This window comes from Malus domestica, chromosome 15 (genome assembly GCF_042453785.1).
Source record: "Malus domestica chromosome 15, GDT2T_hap1".
Taxonomy (NCBI): domain Eukaryota; kingdom Viridiplantae; phylum Streptophyta; class Magnoliopsida; order Rosales; family Rosaceae; genus Malus; species Malus domestica.
The window spans coordinates 17,285,012-17,306,939 of record NC_091675.1 but is presented as its reverse complement, the minus strand read 5'-3'; the positions used below and the strand labels follow the sequence as shown (position 1 = coordinate 17,306,939).

The window sequence follows — 21,928 nt, the reverse complement described above, 5'->3', positions numbered from 1 at the left end:
AATGGCTGGTGTGCGAGCGTACAGCGAAATAACATTAAAATGTGTTTGGTTAGCCTTGAATTTTTGTCTCCTCCTCGCTACATCTAGCGAGCAGCTGTTTAAAAAGTTAAATTTTTTGCTAAGGTAGCTACCTTGTTGAACTTTCGTTGAAGATGCCCTAAATAAAAAATAAAAATAAAAATTATCACACCACATTGCAATGGAAAAATACTATTGTGTCACGTGGCAGGCTGAATGACATGTTATGTTGTGTTTTTTTATTTAAAAAACCTTGATGGTATGAGAAATTTTTTATTAATAGCGAAAATAGAAGTTGTTCTTAGCCAGAGAAAATAAACCTTACTTGGCCCTTATAATATAAGAAAAAAAAAAGATGAAAAATACATAAAAAGAATGGGACATAAACTTTATTCTTCTAGAAACAAAAATAAGAAAAATACAAGGAAAAAAAGAGGGACATGAAACCTAACTCCTCGCAAGTGATCTTTTATCACAGTGGTGGAAATGTATTAAGCCCTTGCATGACTGTGTGGGTTCAAACCCCGTCGGTGGCTAACCTAACATCTAATTTAACAAAATCTGTCGTTTGACAAAAAAAAAAAAAAAAAAAAAACCTAACTCCTCTAAAACAAAACTTAACAAATAATAATCTGCAAAACAAGCTGTCAAAACTTATCTCTCTAAAACAAAACCTAACATGATTCGTTTTTTTGTTATTTACCTGTTTCCACCGTCCAGTTTTCTAAGCGGTCCACACCAATTAGGTCGTGTTTTTTGCACATTTGAGACCTGAAGGGATAAATGACAAGGTTAATGATGAGAAAGCTAGAATTTACTTTAGCTTTTTATGTCTATATTTTCAAACGTCTTTGTTAAACGGTCCAAATGTTCAGATTAAGAGCGGATCTTCTCTTTTACTAGCTACGCCTCCAAATGGAGAATTGATCCCACTCACTTAAAAACTGCTTTGCACATTTGAGACTATTAAATGGATAAATAACAATGGTGACTAATGAGAAAGCTTAGAATTTGATGTAACTTTTAGTGCCTATTTTTTCAATCGTCATATTAAAAGGTCCAACTGCTCGGATTGTAGAGCAGATCTTATTAAGAAAAACTAATGAAAAGGGTTTGAAAACTTTGAGTTTTAATGATAAAGACAAAATAAAGGGTAAAGTGAATAGTACCAGGTTTGACTTTTTAGTGTAAAAATATGATTTTTCGTTAAAACTCCCATCTTATTATCTACGACAAACTGTTTGTGTCCGGTATTCAAGCTGTACTGTACATGTCACAATATAAATTGAGAAAATGATATACTTTTATGTGCTGCCAATGGTAGAGTTAAAAATCTATTCCAGAAGGGGCTTTTAAGCTAAATGAAAGAAACAAAAAAAAAAAAGTTGCAAGTATAACTAATTAGTAAACAATCAGAAGTTTTTTTGGTTGTTTTCTATTGTCATGGAAAATTTTAATCAAACAAGATTGATGGATTTTTAAAATTTGTATGAAAAATTTAGTATTGAGATGATTATATCATAAAAATAGAGCTTGCTTACGAGCTTTAATAAAAAATAATTAACACATTTGATTCGAACAAAATTTAAAGTCTTAACTAGCTTAAAATTATTACCATGAGATTTTTCTTTCAACATAATTGGATTTTCCTCTAGATTGCATAGATCTTCTATAAGGCTTAGAAGATGGTAAGAAAATCAAATAATTGTTTGCATAAACAAATCTCGAACCCGTGATTTGCTGGAAACTTTAAAGTGTACTACACCAATAGATCGTATACTCTTCATTGTATAAACTAGCAGACATCACATATAAATTAGTGAAATTACAGGATGCGCCCTTGCCTCTTCTAGCTTCTATGTGGCTCCGCCTCTACGCCCCTCTTCACTTATTTTATGACACCCGCTTGAATATCAGGCACTTCAAAAAAAATTCTCCTTATCTACAAGGCCTTCAAATGAGGAGAGTTGATCCTATTTACTTAAAAATGCCATTAATATGAAAACTTAATTCCCATTTTGTTTTTCTTTTTGAATTTGGGAACATCGTAATATATATCGGTCTTTTGCTTTTATTTTTTTTTAACAGAAAAATATGTATTGGTTGGTATTGCACAACCATGCGAAAACAAATATCATAAGTCACTGGAATTAGTCAAGTGAAAGTGAATGAGATGATCCGCGTAATTAGATTAGATTTAAGGGTTCTAAACCTTTGGATACAAACCATAAAAATAAAATGTTGCAGGAAATATATGGAGTGCGTTTGTTGCACCAGTCTATTTCAGACTGAATTAGCTTCAAGACTAAGCTGGACTGACTTAACTTAGACTAAGTTGACTGGCTTGGCTTGGACTAAGCAGGAAAAAAATAGTGAAGTGTTTGGTGTAGTACGATTCTGAATTATGAACTAAAATATTTTGAAGATCCAAATTAATTTTTTACTAAATTTTAATTACTTTTGCCTAAAGAAACAAAGACAATTATATATATATATTTTTTTAATATATCGATATTTTTACAGTAAGGGAAGGGGGAGTTTGGCTAAGTCACACAATGGGCAACCTAATTTGGTATCGAATTCACCGTCCACAAGATTCGAACCTAAGACCTCTCACTTCCAAGTGAAGAGGACTATCACCACACCGTAGTACTGAATGGCAACAACTATATTATTTTGTAGTAATTTAATTTTTAAAACCTAATTGAGAGGAAATTGTAGCAATGGTTGCTCAATTTTAACTCAATTGGAGTAATGGTCCCTCAACTAAAAATTCATGTCCATTAGTCCCTTAACTCATCAAAAAGTGTAGCTATGGTCATTTTCGTCAACTCTGTTAAAACTTCCATTAAAATGAGTCATGTGCCATGTACGTGAGGCTAAATCAAGACATAAATGTAGAAAATAAAATGAAAAAAATTGTAGCAATTGTCCCTCAACTTTAACCCAAATAGAGAAATGGTCCCTCAACTTAAATTCGATTGAAGCAATGATCCCTCAATTTTGACCTAATTGTAGCAATAATCCTTTCAACACGAGTCATATTAACGAAATTCTGATGGAGTTGACTAAAAGGACTATAGTTGCACGTTTTGATGAGTTAAGGAACCGATGATCATGAATTTTTAGTTGAAGAACTATTGCTCCAATTGGGTTAAAGTTAAGGGACCATTGCTAAAATTTTCTCCCTAAGTAATGATTACGAGGCCGCCTTTACTTTTTAGAAGAATAGACCGACATTTTGTATTGCAAATCCTCTTTGCCTCTTCACTTCCTCTCTGCCTCTTCACTTCTTCTCACAAAATTGATTGCAAATTTTAAAATCAAAACACAGAGTAACAAAGAGATTGAAGGAGGTGGGGTGTGCATGTGTGATTGGCTCGAAGGTAGAAGGTGGGAGATGAGGGTTTGATCTGGGTGCATTTGGGATTCAAAATTTCAAGCTCATCCTACTGCAGATTTTTTGGGGTTTTCTGGGTTCGAATTTTGGGAGTTAGATCTAATTTTGAAAAGAGAAACCCTGTAGATTTGTGTTTTTTTTTTTGTTTCGAATTTTACGGAATCTAGGTTTGAAAAGTATTGTGGAATGCAAGGAAAAAGTAGATAGGAGGGACAAAGTGGGAAGGGGTGAAGTGCAGCAAAGTTGTCTTGGCAGTCCGCCCAATTTTGAGGGATCTAACTAAGACCTTCCAACAAAGCTTTTAGTCGAACTTAGTCTAGGCGAGTCTCATTAAACATAGTCCATGCGTGAAACAAATACAGGACTACACCAATAATTAGTCCAATCTAGTCTAATGAGACTTAGTGAAGCCAAACAAACGGACCATGGACTTTTATTTACTACCTAATTTTTCTTTGGTGCACATTATTTCATCACTGAAATACTGACAAATTTAATAATTATTTATCATCATTATTATACTATCTTTGTTAGCAGAGTTGATGGATTATTTACGTATGGCTGTTTGTGTAGATTTTGTGACAAAGAAGTCAGGACAGCATAATCTTCCACAACTTATTGTTGATAAATAAGTAATTAAATACTAACGCACACTTGGAAGAAGAACATAAAAGTAGGATAATACTTTGTAAGCAGTTAGATGAAAACAAACCATTTACTCTCAAACAAAGACATAATGTATGTAAAATATTTTGTATGCATATACTGTTGTTGTCCACTTTGAGACTGCCTCATTTGCTTCTTGCTCTCAAACTAACATTCCAATTCCAAAAAACCCTTGAAAGTTTGTTAGGGACAGCCGCCCCCCTCCCTCTCTCTCTCTCTCTCTCTCTCTAAAAAGTATGTACTATATTATTATTAATGCCTCCATGATTGGTGTCCAAGAGAGTGTTGACATCTCGGAAGTAAAGTCACTTGAAAGTGTTTGAATCAGACTCATGAGGTCCCCGCACCGCATGGATCGATTTGAATCGTTCATGTCTCCATCAATATATTGCATGCAGTTCCTACTTCTTTTGATTATGCACTACATAATTAAACACATTACGTAGTTGCTAGAAAAAAATTACACACATATTATTACGTATGGTCCCTGGTTTAATACTTATTCATTTTGATTCATATACTATATTCATCGAACTAATTCACTCTGTATTATCGATCATGCATATGGGTCGGACAAAGATGAATTATTGGTTGACTGAAGTGGATGTGTACCCTGGCTTCCATGCACAGAATGAAATAAAATATGTTCAGCAGTACATGTGTTTTTTACAGTCTCTGCCTATTTCACTACCTTGTTTCTTTTTGTTGGTCAAATATGATCATATAGATCGATCGCTTAGCAATTATAAAGATGATAAAAAATCACAACTAAAATCAAAATTGGATTGTTCTTTGTTTTTATTTTTTGGTTAGTCATCTAAACTGTTCAGCTATATATATATATATATATATATATATATATCTATATAGTATGTACACAGTAATGCGATTGTACATAAAATTAGAAAGGATATATTTAGCTAGTAATATATAAACATGTTGTATGTGGAGCAAAAGATAATCAAGAAAATTATGAAGGTGACACGTGGACTTTTGGGTAAGACAAAATTACCCTCGAGGCATACCGGGATTCCCACATGCATGCAATGGACAATAACGGCTTAATCAAGGAAGAGTCAAAGGTGATCAATATGATATTTATTCAAATCCCTCTCATCACTCTCCTCATCAATCCCTTATTGATTTTATTCAAAAGGTAACTCCCAAAAGATCCTATTTAATTTGGGATTAATTACCATGTTAATTGCAAGATATTATCACATAATATCTTGAATTCTCCAAATACACCATATATGACTGGCCATTATTCTCCAAATAGGGCCCACCACTCCCTTATAAATAGCTCTATTATCATACTAAAAAGCTAAGTCATTTGCTACCCACAAACTCCTAAATACTTTCTTTTCAGAATTCCAACTTTGGCAACAAAGATTCTTCGGCCAAAGCCCCCCTCAAAAAAAATTTATCGTGGGCGCGTGAGACTTTTGGCCTTAATCTTAGGTGTTATATTATTTTGCAGGTGCATTTTTGTCATAGAAAGAGATAGCGGAAATTTGCATCCACACTGTAGAAATTATTCAAAAACAAGTTATGATCTTCTCAGAGTTCAAAAGGTAGCAGAGTTTGGAGGGAAATTTGGAAAAGCAACCAAATTTTGGATCCCATATAGAATTATAGCCATCATTTTAGATTAATGATAATTATAACCCAAAATTGATATAACAGTACTAATATACCCTTTGATACACCTTTATAATTTTGTATCAAAACAAAAATTGCTAAATGTAAACGATCAATGTGTGTGGTGTGGGGCAATAAATATATATATTGACATGTTCTCCAAGTGATCTTAGCCATGAGTGTTCATGGCTTCCCAGACCAAGCTCTTCGGGACTGGATTCAACAAAAGACCATTTTAGAACGACAATAAATAAATTTTTCTTATCACACACAAATCAAACCGAGAAAATCCTTTTGTTCACACGGTCTATTTTTTTTCTTTGGAACCCAAAAAAAAACTCGGTAAGACATTGGGATAATCTCATATTTGATTTGGGTTTTTTGGATTTGTTTTCAAACTCTCTCCTTATCTCTCAATTTCTGTTTTAAGGGTATATTAGTATTTACATATCAATTTTTGGTTATAATTATTATAAATTTAAAAAAGTGGCTATAGTTCTATATAGGGTTCAAATTTTGGTTATTTTTCCAAATTTCCTGAGTTTGGAATCTTATTATAATTTCTAAAAAAAATTGTTCATGACTGAAGCCTACCATTGAGTGGGCAATACTCTCCTCCAAGTTGGCTACTTCCAATTATGGAGCTCGAGTTTAGCTTTGGAATTAGCAGGTAACTATATTTTCTAAATACTGTAGCTTTAATGAAGTTAGAGTTCTAACGATCGTAATGAGTGATGTGGGAGCACGGGAGTTATTTGGTTAACATTTCAGCTACCTATTCTAATACACTGAATGAACTTGAATTTCACCGTAGAACTAAATGGTAATGTGAAAATTAATTCCAAAATATCTATAAACACATACAAAGTTCTCTAATTCTCCCGACGTTATCAGATGCAAGCTCCTGGTTGAATTTAGGTTTGAAATTGGAACGTGGCTTTGATTTCTTGAATATAAATTCCTATATAGGTTGACATCGCAAAATAATAAGGAAAAGATAAATAGAAATTCTATTTCAATTCTTGAAGAATGTTACTTTTAGAATAAAACCGTGTATTAGATTAAAAACCTAATTTTAGTCCTTGACATTTAATTGTAACTATCAAATATTAATTCTAAGTTGTAATAATTATTGAGCTTTTGTATGTAGGTTATATATTGATTCTCATAAACAATAGAAACATTATTTGATAATCTCTACTAATTAATAAAACACTCATTGTCAACTAAAACACTATGAAATTACCAGTTTAACCCTTTAATTAAAATAGAACATGAATAAAAAATATGAGGCAGAAATGTAATTTCACATAACCAAATTTTGCTATTTTTTTTTCAAGGCCTCACCGACATGTAATCATAACATATCTCTAATTAAAAAAAATTAAAAAAAAAACTTCTCACTCCCACGTTCTCTATATATCTCTTCCTCTCTCCTTCTATTTCAAAAAAAAAAAAATAATAATTCTCACACACTTTGTGTGTGCGCTAGTTATTATTAAGTTCCATAATAAAAAAAAAAAAATAGAAAACATCATTTTAATCCTTGGCAAATATGACTTTTAGACTAAAACCATGAGTAAGATCAAAATATAATTTTAGTCCCTTGATACATTAATAACCTCATTTATTAATTACATTTGCATGTTTTAATTATTTCTTTTTTTCTTAATAATTTTAATGTATTAATTTTATTTCATTATAATTATAATTTTCATTTCATTTATCGTAATATATTTTGTTGTAAACATTCAGATAAACTAATTTTTGTTATATAACATATTTGGATGTACTTTGTCTTCGTTATTTAGGTACATTAAATTCATTATAATACATTTAGGTACACACATTTCGGTACAAACATTTAGGTACATTAATTCAATATAATACATTTTGATACATACATTTCGGTGCATACATTTCGTTACACACATTTAGGTACATTAATTTAATATATACATTTCAGTACTAACATTTAAATACATTAGTTCAATATAATACATTTTGGTACATTAATTGAGTCTTTCAAATTTGAAGAATGTTAAATAAAATTAATAAATAAAAAAAAAACTTTTTTTGGGTCAAAAAATAAATTAAAATTTGTATATTAATAAATTTAAATATTTAATGAGAGACATTAAATAAAATGGACATTAATTATTTTGAATTAAGGACACATCAAGGGACTATAATCAATATGTAATCTAGCACCAATTTAAATTTAAATTCAATCTTCTTGAAGGATTAAAGTTATAAAAAAAAAACCCAAAAAAAAGGATCTTTTGATATAGGTGCCCCAGTTTTGAATTTTATAAATCAAACATCCATGTCTTTTAGTGATTTCATCAAACTTTTTTTTGTCATAATTTTGGTGCTATATGCACACATTATATTGTAACAAATTCCTATAATCTAGCCTTTTGATTACACTCTCCTCTGTTAGAGATAATTGTAAAAAAAAAAAAAAGTTGGTTAGATTCAATTTATTTTCACAATAATGCTACAATTTAGCAATAATTATCTAAGATTTAAGATATTTTCTTTCCAAAATAGTTTAAAATATGTTTAAATCCCCCAAAATCAAACATACTGAAATAAGTTTTTCTTTTAGTACTTTAAGAGAAAATGGGATTGAGAATAATATAAACGTACCAATACACAATGTGTACAAAATAAAACGTACCAAAATAAAAATAATGTACCAATATTAACAATATGTATCAAATCAAACGTACTAAAATTGCAAATAAGCGTACCAATTAATGATTTTTGTAAATTCAAACGTACCCACATATAATATATATGTAATGTATTGTACCTTATAATAATTCGTCAACAACTATACTTAAAAAAACAGCAAAAAAAAATATAATTTCACAAAAAAGAAAATTGAAAAAAATTACATGGAGCTTTTATGCTGATCACCAACTATTTGAAAAAGAAAAAATATTAAATGTTTGCATAACAAAAAAAAAAAAAATCTATGATTGAAAAAACGTATTTGGAAGAATAGAAAATATAGTTTAATTACTAATATGTCCACTAAATAAGGAAACGTGCATCATGCAGATAAAAGGATAAATTTAACAATTATTTTAATTTAAAAAAATAGAGGTGACTATTGGTCAAGCACTTTAATCAAATTTTAAAAAGGCACAGATGTTTAATTTAAATGATATAGAAAATTGTAGGGGATTCTAATTTTCCCTAAAAAAAAGTCGTATATATATATATCATATATTCTTCATTATGCGTGAATTTCTCTCTCTCTCTCTCTCTCTCTCTCTCTCTCTCTATATATATATATATATGCATATTATGTACCTATGTATGTACTATAATTATGTGCCAAGATATTTTGTACCAAAACTTATGTATCGATACATTCGCACTGAAACTTATGTACTGATACATCGTACTCAAACTTATGTACCGAAGTAATTGTACCGAAACTTATGTATTGCTACATCGTACCAAAACTTATATACCGAAACAATTGTACCAAAATTTATGTACCAATAATGTCGTACCTATTAGTTTTTTTATATATATAATTTTTTTTTGTAAATTTTAAGAAATTGAATTTTAATACATTTTTATCTATTAATACGATTGAAGCACAAAAAGGTACAATAGTTAATGTGGATGGGTCGAGAATTTTTTATGATAAGTTTACAAATAAATAAATGTGCCATAAATACTTAAATATGATAAGTTCTAGTAATATGAACTTAAATTAGATTTTTGAAACAATCCATATTAAAATAAAAATAAAAAATCTTATTTAAGCCCTGAAATTTTAAAGCCGGAGAGATAAATCTAGTGTGAGCCCTAGATGTCAACTGTCAAGGAGTAGTTGGTTGGTATATTGGAGTAATAAATTAGGTAGTTGGTATATTACCAAATCTTTGACTTTAGGTTTTAGCTTGCAGCCTGAAATATGATTCTCTTCTTTTCTATTATCTTTTCCTTCACTTTTCTCTTGTTATATATTACTTTTTGTCTTTATAAAAAAATTAATAAAAGATATTGACGTGGTTTAATCGTTGCTGTTCAAATAGGAAGAGAGGGAAGGAGGGAGAGATTAGAAGGGGAGAGAATTCTTCTCCGAGAAATAGACCATTTTGTCCCGCTAAAATGGTAATTTTTGCTTTCTGGATCCAATAATTACCACCAAACTTTCAAACTTGATTATATCCCCAATCACTTTATTCCTCCAAAGAAATGTCGAAATGCAAAAAGATAATGTCATCGCATGTACTTTTATTCTAGGGCCCTATGACATATAGAGGTGGATTCTCTGCCCTCCCACTTCATGTGCCATTCCGTGCTCTCCTGTTTTGTGTGGTCGTGGTTAAATCATGTTAACATTTTATATTATTTTTTATAGAGATAATAAGACAAAAATGAATAGTAATATAAAATGTTAACGTGATTTAACCGTAACCACACAAACAGAAAGGCACGGAAGGACATGAGAAATGGGAAGGCAGAGAATCTGCCTCCATGACATATTGTCATCTTACTTAAATTATATCTTCATGATGGCAGGTGTCCCGGATGAGGAAAACGACTTATGATGGTTTTTTTTTTTTTTGGTGAAAATGTACTTATGATGTTTGCCTCCACATGAGACACATTTTTATCAACTTCAAGTACTTTATTCAGTTATCTTTCATGGTATGTATTATATAAGGGTGCAGTTTGAGTTGCGCCAACCCGAACAAATAAGTTTTTACTTAGTTATAACTTGTCCGAACCCAACCCAACTTCAACCCGATTTTTTGTTAGGTTGGGTTGGGTTGCGTTAATTCTTTGGCCGCCTATGCCCAACCCAATTTATCAACCCACGCCAACCCTTATAAGCAGTGTTGGATCCAGAATTTTAAACTCGGGGGTCCCAATAATAAAGGTAAAAAACAAATTATAGATAAAAATAACATTTAAAAGTTAAATTATGATACATTTCATTCATGAATCATACGCAAAACAATATTACAAGTTATAAAATTCTAATTCATAGTCTGAAAATGTTCCATTTGCAAATATTCTCTTTGGACATCATCTTGAATATTAGGAGGATAATCCTTTGTTTGAATTCTTTTTCTAGGGTCTCTTAAGATTATTCAAATCAATATCGCACGAACTTGAACTACCCAAACAAATAGATGGTGCTATTGGTTTTGGCTTGAAAAATCTTTCCATATTTCTTATATCTACACTACACGTTAATAGAAAAAAACAAAACAAAAACATATACTAATTAATCAATAAACAAAATTCAAAAAAATTAAATGACTATACAAACATAAAACATATCACTAATTATATCAATAATAGATTATAAATCTCCATCAATATATAATATAATTTAGTTGAGATTATATTATATTAGAATACCAAAAAATCTTATTTGATTTTTGAACCAAATAGTGGTGGTGTGGATATTTGAAACAAATTGAGATATGATATTGGAGTAAAATTAAATTTGAGAGTGGGTGGGATTTTAGGGTTTTGAGAGATGGGAAATTGAGGATTGGATATGTGAAAATTGGGGGTTTCAGTTTTTGGCAAGGGGAAGGGATGAGTAAGGTATGGGGATTCAAAAAAAATTTAAAGCAACGATTTAGGAGTCTTCGAGGGGTCTTGGGACCTCCTAAGTCCCTCTGTGGATCCACCATTGCTTATAACTCAAATGAAGTAATGCCAATATTACATCCAAGTCCAACAACCAACAACCTTTGTAATATTTGGTACAATTTCATTTATAGGTATAGTTGATACTGTAGAAGCTTTTGGTATTGGGGTTTCGTTCTATTTGGTAGTTTATAGGTCCTCATGTATTTCCATATATAATATACAACTAACTATTTTTCTTATTTAATAGGAATGCAAATTGGATTTGGACAACAAAACTTGAGTTCGGTGTTATTGATATGAAGTGTTGCTCTTTTTTATCTTTTAGTACAGGCTCTAGTATTTTCTTGTATTTTTAATTCAAACTTTGCATGGTTAAAATTTGCGTATTTGGTAACTTGTGAGTGGATATCAATTTTTGGAACTGAATTGAAGTTTTGACTGATTTAAGATATTAAAGTTAACTGGCTTTGATTCTATTTAACTTAATTTTTTAAAAAAATTATTGCAAAATAAGTTGTTAAAGGATTAAACTAAAAAAACTAGAGCAACCGAACCCAACCCAAGTAAACCCAAACCGAATTAAATTCGGATCCGAATGAAACCCAACTCGAACCTGAACCCGAATTGTGAATGTTGGGTTAGGGTTGGGTTGACCTTCCAACTCGTCCAAGTTGCACCCGTAGTATCAGTGATCTAGAAAATCAGTGGTTAAAATTTGCATATAGAGATGTAATGAATCTTTGCAATGTTTAAATTTTGTATAAAACTCGTACTATTGAATAGGACATAACATTGTATCCATACCCATTTACTGCAAAATTTAACTACAACTTAGAACGATGTGGTTTTGTAGGTAATTATTAAAAAAAATTATACATCAAAATATTTAATACAATGATATATTTAAACTAAGACGATAAAATATCATTAGACTATAGTACTAAATGACTTAATAATCTTGTTCAAACATCCACAGGAGTCGAACCTAATGTTAGAGCATGAAAGATTGTGTTTGTAAGTGCATGGTAGTGTTGTTAGAAGGGCAATTAGAGCATCTCCAAAGGAGATGCCAAAATGTACAAATCAACTATAACAGTAAAAAAATATCATACTAATATTCTTCAACCGAAGTGTCAAATCCTATGTGGCGATGACATGGATATATTGGCAGCAAAAGAGGTTGTTGTCAAATTTGACAGCAGCTTCAAATGTTTTTTTATTAATTATTAAATGTATTTTATTAATTTTTAATTAGTTTAATCATTTATTATAATTAATGTTGAGTTGACCGATGCAATTATCATACTTTTTCCTTCTTTTCAATCAAGGAAGGTGAACATATTACTAATTAAATTTTAAATGTCCTTTATTAATTTTTAATTAGTTTAATAATTTATTTTATAAAATAATAAAATAAATAATTTAATTTGACATATCAGTTGGAGAACAAAACTTTAAAAGATGTCAAAGTGCCACATAAGCTATCAAAATTTAAATTTTATGTTCAAAATTTGTAATCTCCTTTGGAGATAGTCTTATGTAACCTAAAAGTGGAAGAATACCACTACATTACAGTACCTAGTGACAAAATATCAAACAAAGTTTTTTTATTTGAGAAGAATATCAAACAAAGATTTAGTTTTTTACAATAGATAGTTGTATCTTTGTTTTAGGCCCCAAAAAGTGATTATGGGAACACATTATTTACCGAGTTTTTGACAATTTAAAGTTTTTTTTTTGTCAAACAATAGTTTTTGTTAATTAAATGTTAAGTTAGTTACCGACGGGATTTGAACCCATGTTGTAATGTAAAGACTCAATACATTTTCACTACTATGATAAATGGTCATTTGCTTTGACATTTTAAGTGAGAAGAGAAGAGTGGAGAGAGAGAAAGCTTTAATTGATGAAACGTTTTCTTTTAGTGTTAATAAAGAAATCCTTCACTTTTTCATCGGATCTTTCTTAGGGATGTCAATTCTAACCGTTAAATCCGATAACCGTAGATAACCATCCGAATGAATTGGATTTGGATATAAAAATTTGGGTATATTTTGGGTGTGGGGAAAAACCATGAATATTATTCGGTTATGCTTATAGGGGTCCCCAATCCATATTCGTCCTTGAATCCGAACCAAATAATATATAATATAATTATTCATAATATTAAAGTATTAAAATATATATACACAGACACACACACACACACACACATATGTATATTTTCATTATTCGCCTAATCCCTTACTTTGAGTGTAAATACAAAAATTGCATTATTGCATCTTGTGGGAAAGTTCATAAGTTTTTATATGAATCAAAATCTATGAAAATTCAATGGTACTTATGAGAGATATTAAAGATTAGCCAACATTATCAATGTTTAACTTTAATTTTTATGCTCCACAGGATCCATTCATTAAATCATTTTATACATCAAATATTTAATGCCGAAATTAATATTTACTAAATTATCATGCGTTAATTGAACAATATATATTTTTTATATTGACAAAGATGGGTATAACCATTAACCGATGGGGAATCTATTATCTGGTGGGTATGGTTATGGATAATACCCGATGGTTAATTTGCGGTTATGGATATGGTTAATTTTCGTAGTTATGGGGATGAATATAGTATTTCTGTTCCCAAACCAAACCGTTACCGTCCCTAATCTTTCTTATTTTTAGAGAAAAGAACAAGTACAAGTCAATCGAACAACACTTGTGTTGAAATTGCCTTCTCATTCTCTCAAATACTCCCTTAAACGTGGGTTGAAGTATCTAGAAGCAAGTCGAGATCAAGAAGACTAAGGCGGCTCCATTATTAATTGAAGCCGGAGATTAGGGTTTGAAACTTGACAAAGAACTTTTTGGTGAGTCCAAATAATATGCTTCATGATTGTGGCTTTATTTTTGTTCTTTTTTTTTCTTGAAATATCTTCGTATTTAGTCTAACTGTATTTGATGTATTGAAAACGGTGAGTCCTACAAATACATATAGGAATGAGATACCACATAAACAACAAATAAAGACGTAATTATCGGCTGTCAAGTCAATTACTTTTTTTTTTTACATGAAATGTAATTTAAGCTTGTAAGTGTTTCAGACGTAGTTGTGTAATATAATCTTAATAGGAATGGTTGGTATTATTGTATATGTCAAAGTCATATACAAAGAGGTAACGTTAGTCGTACTGTTTCATGCACCTTTTTTTATTCTCGTTTTTTCTTTTATGTCGACGAGAGAGAGAAAAAAAACATACAAAAGAGGTGCATGAATAAAATATTTACAATTTGAATCAAATGGTCCATATCATATACATGCATATCATATGGCAACATAAAATTCCAATTTAGAAAACCAGGATATTAGCTACATGTCATCATTTCATGCACCATGGAATTTAAATTTCAAACAAAATCAGTTCCGTCTTTTGACCAATTAACAATGATGGGACATTGGAAAACTTTGGTTTGAAACATTAATTCCACCAGTTAACACAGAGACGCCAATGTGGTTAAACAGACTCAACAAGAAGGAAGTGTATGATAAAATTTTTAGAATTTTATTAGGAACATTTTGAATGTTTCAAAATACTTTAGTTGTAAAATTAATGCATTGATCATACAATGAGAGAAGTAATCTTGCCAAAAATATACACGTTTCTTTCGAATGAAGTTTCACCATAAACCTAATTGGCAATATGAAAAGTAACTCAACTTTCTAATAAGTCTATGTAAGGGTCCCTCCAACCACTAATGTGGAATTTATTCTCAACACGTCCCCTCACGTGTGTCGATAATATACTCTAATACCATGAAGAAAATTGAAGTTTCATCATAAAACTAATTGAACCATATAATAAATAGCTCAACTTACTTAAAAACCTATGCAAACTGTAAAGTCTTTCCTCCATCAATGTGTGTGATTTATTTTCAATACCTTTATTATCAAAAAACTTCTAGGTTGTATAACATCTTTTGTTCAAAAAAAGAAAAAGAAAAAAAGACTTCTAGGTTGTAATTGACACGTGATGGTTGAATGGTCTTCATGAGAGAGAGAGAGAGAGAGAGAGAGAGAGAGAGAGAGAGAGAGAGAGAGAGAGAGAGAGAGAGAGAGAGAGAGAGTATTGAATGGTGGGATAATTGTGATCAATCGTAGAAAACCATTGACATGTATGGACGGGACAAGATTTCAAATTAACAGGAATTACTGGAGCTGATGACTCAAACGAGTCGTGCAATAAAAATTAGAATTTAACTGCTAAAATACCCAAAGACCTAGTACTCCGGAGCACTCAAATTTGTTATGCTTGATAATGTCCAATAATCGTACATAATTATTATAAGTTATCTTATCTCGAGTATAATAGTCGCACATGTTATTTGAAACTACCTCCTCAACCTCCATTCTTATGGTATATATTGAAAGTCGGATGGTGCTGTTGTAGCCTGGTCCCGGCCTGGACCACGAGGCTTCAGGCAGAGGTACAATATTGTCATTGGATATCCATTGTCATTTTGTCATCAACTTGGATCCTACGTTCCTATATCTATGGGATTCTCGTCCTTTTTCATGAAAAAAAAAAACAAAAAACAAGAACAACAGATGAAGTGATGATTTTTGCTGAATTTTTTCACGTGCGTACACTACTATATATACTTGCATTAGAACTCTTTTCAAGGGCAAAACTAAGAATTTATCACAGGATGGACTAGCTTAATGTCTTTTCTTGTTTATGATTAATTATGAAAACAGAGATGAGTGTAGAATTTGAAAATAAATTAGTCCATTACTTTGTTTCCGTTGAACTTTAACAGACAAATGTATTAAAAATCCTTGAATTTGTCAAGAACTACAAGTATGTAGAAGAAGAGAAATGAGCCAAAAGTGAAAAGAGACAAAACTAATTATTCTAGATAGTAACGTAAGCAAGATTTTCTTTTTCTAGGTGAAGCGACATGGGGTATAGCCAGGCCAAGGTAGTCTAGTTGTTGTTCCACCAGTGTGTATTTTAGTAGTATATACCATGATAAGGTGCATGCATCGCGTATTTCTGTAATCATATGATTTCATCAATGTGCATAAACAGTGTTATCCATACATGTTTTTTTTTTACATCTCTCACACTCTTGTTAATTTTTGTTCATTGATCATCTTCAATACATTCAATTTGAAGCTCAATGTACACAAGGGTGAAGCTAAAAATAACGTTTTTTTTTTGAGGGGGGGGGGGGGGGGAGGGGCGCCACAACTAAGTAATAACATTGAATTCCAAAAAGAGCGCACCCAATGCAAACCTTTTTTTTTTCTTTCTAATTTTAAGGGAGACATTTTGTCGAACACTTGGCCAACTTATATACCTATTGTTTGCTTAGCATACATCCCTACCCCTTGTGCCATTTTAATTGTGTCCTTAGGGCCAATATTATTATGGTGAACAAATAGATAAATTAAATATGCATAGGGTTAGGAGGTTAAATTGATTAGGCATATGGGAAGAAGGAATTTTTCTTCATAAGCTACCAGAATCAACTCCACGACTAAACAATTTTGTGTTATATTCACCTTTTGGTAGTTTTGGATGAGGAGCAAGTGATAAAGTGCTGGTTGTGGTGATATTTGATTATTATTTGTCCTAGTCCGATTCAACATCATATTGAGTGATGGAAGGTGACTGCAATTTTAGCGGAGCCTTGGTTCATGCTCAGACCGCAATCTCCCCCATCCGAAAACTTGAGAGGGCATGTGCCCCCTCTAGCTTTTATTAAGATCCGCCCTGAATAAACATATATATATATATATATATATATATATATATATATATATGGTATGGTTCATCTCAAGTGTATTAGGATTTTGTAAAATTATGTAGCACGATCCCTAATTCTAATGCATTTGAAGTATAAAGTGTTATAACTTTGAAGCTCTCATGTTACGTTTTGAGCAAATTAATATCCCAAGGGTAATGCTAGGGAGACTAGCTTTTTAAACCAAATTTTTAAAACCATATGACTTGGTTATTGATGATTGAATTATTATTTATGTGTTCATTGGCATGCTTATTTTCTATCGGTGACATATCATATAATTTGTAAATTTGGTTCAAAAATTTAGTTTACCTAACATTACTTTTTTTTTTATAGTGGCACCCGCGGCTTGGCAAGCAAATATACAAACAATTTTGGAGACACTCGTTTTGTATGCTCACATGCATGTGCATGGTATGTGTTCAGCATGCTCACATGTGCATTGTACTCCATATAAGTTCTGAAACTAGTCATACGAAAAAAGAAAGTAATGTACTTATTGACCGACGGAAATCAAAACAGAAACTAATAACTAAAATCGATATCTCTTAAAGGAATGTTTTATTGTCAACATTAACATTAGCTAGGGTTTGATCGATTTTTAATGCCTTCACTTTTCATCACCGTCTTCAGAATTCAGAAAATATGAAATTGCATTGAGGCGGTCGACACGATCTTGATCATCATTTGGCTGAAATATCGGGTCATCGTGATGATCATGATCAGTAGCCGTCCAATTTTCCAGCATTGGTTCACCCGTCAAATCTTCAAGCTTGGTGATTCCATCTTCCATTTCTTGATCACATTTATTGATTTGATCTTGAAGAAATTTGTCTGTGTTTAGCAAATCAGATATGAGGTCATCGATATTGAAATCGATTAGCATACCACACAGCAGTGAGTCCTCCTGATGATCCTGAGCCCCTGATGGACTAGGGCTTTCACACGGGACCAAACCAGGGTTTACATTTGACCTATCAACCATTTGATCGTGACCGTCCAAATGTGATGGGATGACAATCTTCCTGCACTTGAATGCTTTTGTTCGAATCACCTGGACCGTCCGATGTGACTTTGATTCTGATTTCGGTTTTGGTGTGTACTCGTTTGAGTTAGTAGTACTACTACGCTCATGAGGAGCCTTGTCACTTCCTTGTTCCGTTTTCTTACTCAGACTGGTGTTCCAGTAGTTCTTGATCTCATTGTCTGTTCGCCCCGGCAGTCTTCCAGCGATCAATGACCACCTGATGAAATACATACACCACCAGAACATGTAAAAATTCAAAAGTTAATCTTGTTTCAAAATATATTTACTTTAATGAGTATGGATATACTGGCTTCCATTTTCTCTATCTTTATTGTGGCATGTTTTTCTTTCTTTAGACCTAACAACACCTAATCTTCTATCTTATTATTTCTTCAATATTAATGTTCAAATAGATATTGTTGACGCCAAAAGATGACCGACAATCAGAATTGAATTGAGGAACACCATAATCACACATAAAAATGGAGTTGAACTCAATCTTCCATGCACGCACCTGTTTCCAAGAAGCTTGTGCAGTCTAATGATGAGCTCCTCTTCTTCACTAGAAATGTTACCTCTCTTAATGCCAGGCCTAAGATAATTCAGCCATCGCAGTCTACAGCTCTTTCCACACCGGTTTAGTCCTGCAGTAAAATAATTAATGTTAATTTGAACCCTAATTGAAAGTATATATATATATGAACCACAAAAAATTTAAAAAATAAATATTGTAAATCTAAATATGTAAGTATATAATATTGTAAATCTAAATATGTAAGTATATAGGCACACAATTAAACACACCAGCTCTTTGAGGAAGGTCTCGCCATTTTCCTTCTCCATTTGTTTCAATGTAGTTGGTAAGGGCCTTATCTTCCCAAGCTGACCATGCTCCCCTGTTTAGCCCTTCTTTATCACAGCAAGGTTTTCTCCCCATCTCTCTCTCTCTCTCTCTCTCTCAGTTCAAGCACAACAACAGTCTAGCTTTGGACCGTGTTTACTTGATTAGAGCCTTAGACTACTCCACATGGTGATGTGCAGGGACATATATATATGTGCGCATGCATGTGAATGCCTTTAGCAGGATTAATTTTTGTGTACTGAAAATAGCAGTATGTAGTGTTATTATTTCATGTGTTATAATGAGAAAACTACGAAGTTGACATGTATGTACTACTTTTAAAATAAAATACATGTGTTGTAATTTAACGGTACTTCAACGGTAATCCGAACATAAAAAAATTATTAGGGTAAAAAAGCTTAGCTGCCACTTGAAGGCCAAACACTTAAGGGTTGTGGAGTAATATTTTACTTTATTACTAATTAAGATTCTACCAATAATAGTAGAGTATCTTTTGGCTCTCTCACTTGGACCAGGATCCTCTCTTGAGCAGATGGAGAGGATCCTCCTGACCAGGTCCATCAGGCCATTTATTTGTTATCCAACGGTTACAAACAGGGGGCCCCTCTAAAAGTTATAATAATTATAACCGTTGGATAAAAAATGAACGGCCCGATGGGCCTGGTCAGGAGGATCCTCTCCATCTGCTCAGGAGAGGATCCTGATCCCTCTCACTTATATGCTTTGATTAAGATTCTACCAATAATAGTAGAGTATCTTTTGGCTCTCTCACTTATATGCTTTGATATACACGTACATGATGGTATATATGTGTGTGTATATATAAAGGGATACTTTGGATGCAGTCCCTAATCCTTAACATTTTTTGACTAAAACCTTAATGATATTCAAAGTTTGATCAAAGTCTCTTGACTTTGTACAACTCATTATATTACAATTAATATTTATATTTTATAGTTTTAACATTAATTGTTTGATATTTTATGAGATTTATAATCCTATAAATTTAAAATCCCTCATTATAATACTATTAGAAACGGTTACAATAAAAAAATTCAAACATTTTAATTGAATAAATGGATAAAAGCTATGTAAAAATAAGAAATAATAAATGGCAAAAGAATGTATCCATAGTGTTAAAAAATTGGTACATTTTACAAAAAATTGGTACATTTCACATATAACAAAGTAGTACACTAATAAAGAAGAATGGGTACATTATAAATAAATTAGGGTATAGATAAAAGATTAAAAAATTATGAGTACAAATGAATTTTTTAAAAATATAGGCGCTAAAAGAAATTAAGACATGTGTACAAAATAAAACTAAAAAGAAAATGCTACAAATTTAAAAAATGCTGCAAACTAAAAGTGGGTACAAACTAAAAATATAAATATATGATACAAAGTTTAGGCATAAAACATAAATATACCATATGTAATTTTTATATAATTGATTAAATATGTCACGTAACGGTATACACATGGATACAAACATAAATAAAACTTTAAAAAATATGGGCACAAAAAGAAACTAATATATGGGTACAAATTAAAAATGAAAAAAAAACTGTACAAATTAAAAATAGGTACAAACTAAAAATAAAATATATGATAAAAAATTTAGCCATAAATATTAATATACTAATTGTAACATTTTTAATACTAAAGGAATATATTTAAAATTAAAAATATTTTATTATTCAAATAATTAATGATATTATTAATATCCAATGACCTTGATCAAAAATTGAAAATGAATAGGATTTTAATCAAGGAAGTAGTAAAAAGAAGGATGTGAACCTAATTTCTCCATATATAAATCTGCATATATAAATGTGCGTGTGTGTATCCGCATATATAAATGTGTGAATAATGAATGAGGAGAAACATAATTAGCACGTATCAGTTTCTTTTTTCTAATCTTACCTAAGCATTTAACCTCAACCATCGATAAAAATCCAAAGTATAATATATTTTTTTTGGGACTTACATTGCTAAATAAATGGATATATGACTTATAGTTTATGTTCACAGTTGGACAAGAGATCATATCTTTATCTCTCATATACCAATTAGGTACATGATATTGTTAGAAAATTATTTGTTAATGCACAAGCATGGCATTGTTCTCAAATCTCATGTTTGGTGGAATCTCACATGTGAAAGATTTGCCAGTACTGTAAATTATAAAACTACAACAAAAATCGACAATTATATATCATAGATTCTCTATGGCATAGACCGGGTTCCAATTAACAGAAACAGTGGACACAGTTATCAGAGCTGAATCCAAATCATCCCTCACCACTTGGCATCAGCATAAATATTTAATGACTGAGATCCTTATCTCGGTGAGAGATTTTTCAGTGTGACCGGTACATGGAATGATACATCACGTGTCATTATACAAATAGTGAAATATGTGTGCTAAAAAGTTAATAACTTAAAAAATAAAATTTCCTACCACTTTTGTTAAAACACGTGATATACCACCATTTGTGTTCCCGTCACAATAAAAAAATTCTCCATCTCTGCCTCAATCTTTAACTAATCATGAACAGTCACGTTTCCCATCAGAGCTTAACTAATCATCAACAGAGCGTAGCTAATCATCTACAGTTACGTTTTCAAAGATCTTCACTAACTAAGGTCTATTTAATTTACAACATGTACCAAATCTTCATCAAAATTCTGGTTGGCACCATTTCCACTCATATTTAATTTAATTACCATGTGGGCATTCTGTAAATATTAATTTAGTTTAACCATGTTTAATTAGTCCATTATTATATGTACTCGGGACTTGGGAGTTCAATGTAGTAATTTAATGTTCAGCAGCTGCATGCATATTCATTTAA

General features: G+C 31.3%; 1 protein-coding gene across 1 annotated transcript; it reads right to left on the bottom strand.

The window, feature by feature from the left end:
• Window positions 1-17,651: 17,651 nt before the first annotated feature.
• LOC103400955 (transcription factor MYB1-like) lies at window positions 17,652-19,242 on the bottom strand. The gene is made up of 3 exons (XM_070813903.1): window positions 19,010-19,242; window positions 18,720-18,849; window positions 17,652-18,422 (listed from the first exon to the last, which is right to left on the bottom strand). Exons 1-3 carry the CDS (start codon window positions 19,140-19,142, stop codon window positions 17,789-17,791), a joined length of 897 nt encoding a protein of 298 aa, XP_070670004.1. The 5' UTR covers window positions 19,143-19,242; the 3' UTR covers window positions 17,652-17,788.
• Window positions 19,243-21,928: the final 2,686 nt, after the last annotated feature.

Bases quoted from the DNA above. Each gene is read 5' to 3' on its own strand.
- LOC103400955 (XM_070813903.1), bottom strand. From the start codon at position 19,142: ATGGGGAGAAAACCTTGCTGTGATAAAGAAGGGCTAAACAGGGGAGCA. The intron at 18,850-19,009 runs GTGTGTTTAATT...ATTTTACTGCAG, and splicing joins AGACCTTCCTCAAAGAGCTG to GACTAAACCGGTGTGGAAAG. The intron at 18,423-18,719 runs GTGCGTGCATGG...GTATTTCATCAG, and splicing joins CACAAGCTTCTTGGAAACAG to GTGGTCATTGATCGCTGGAA.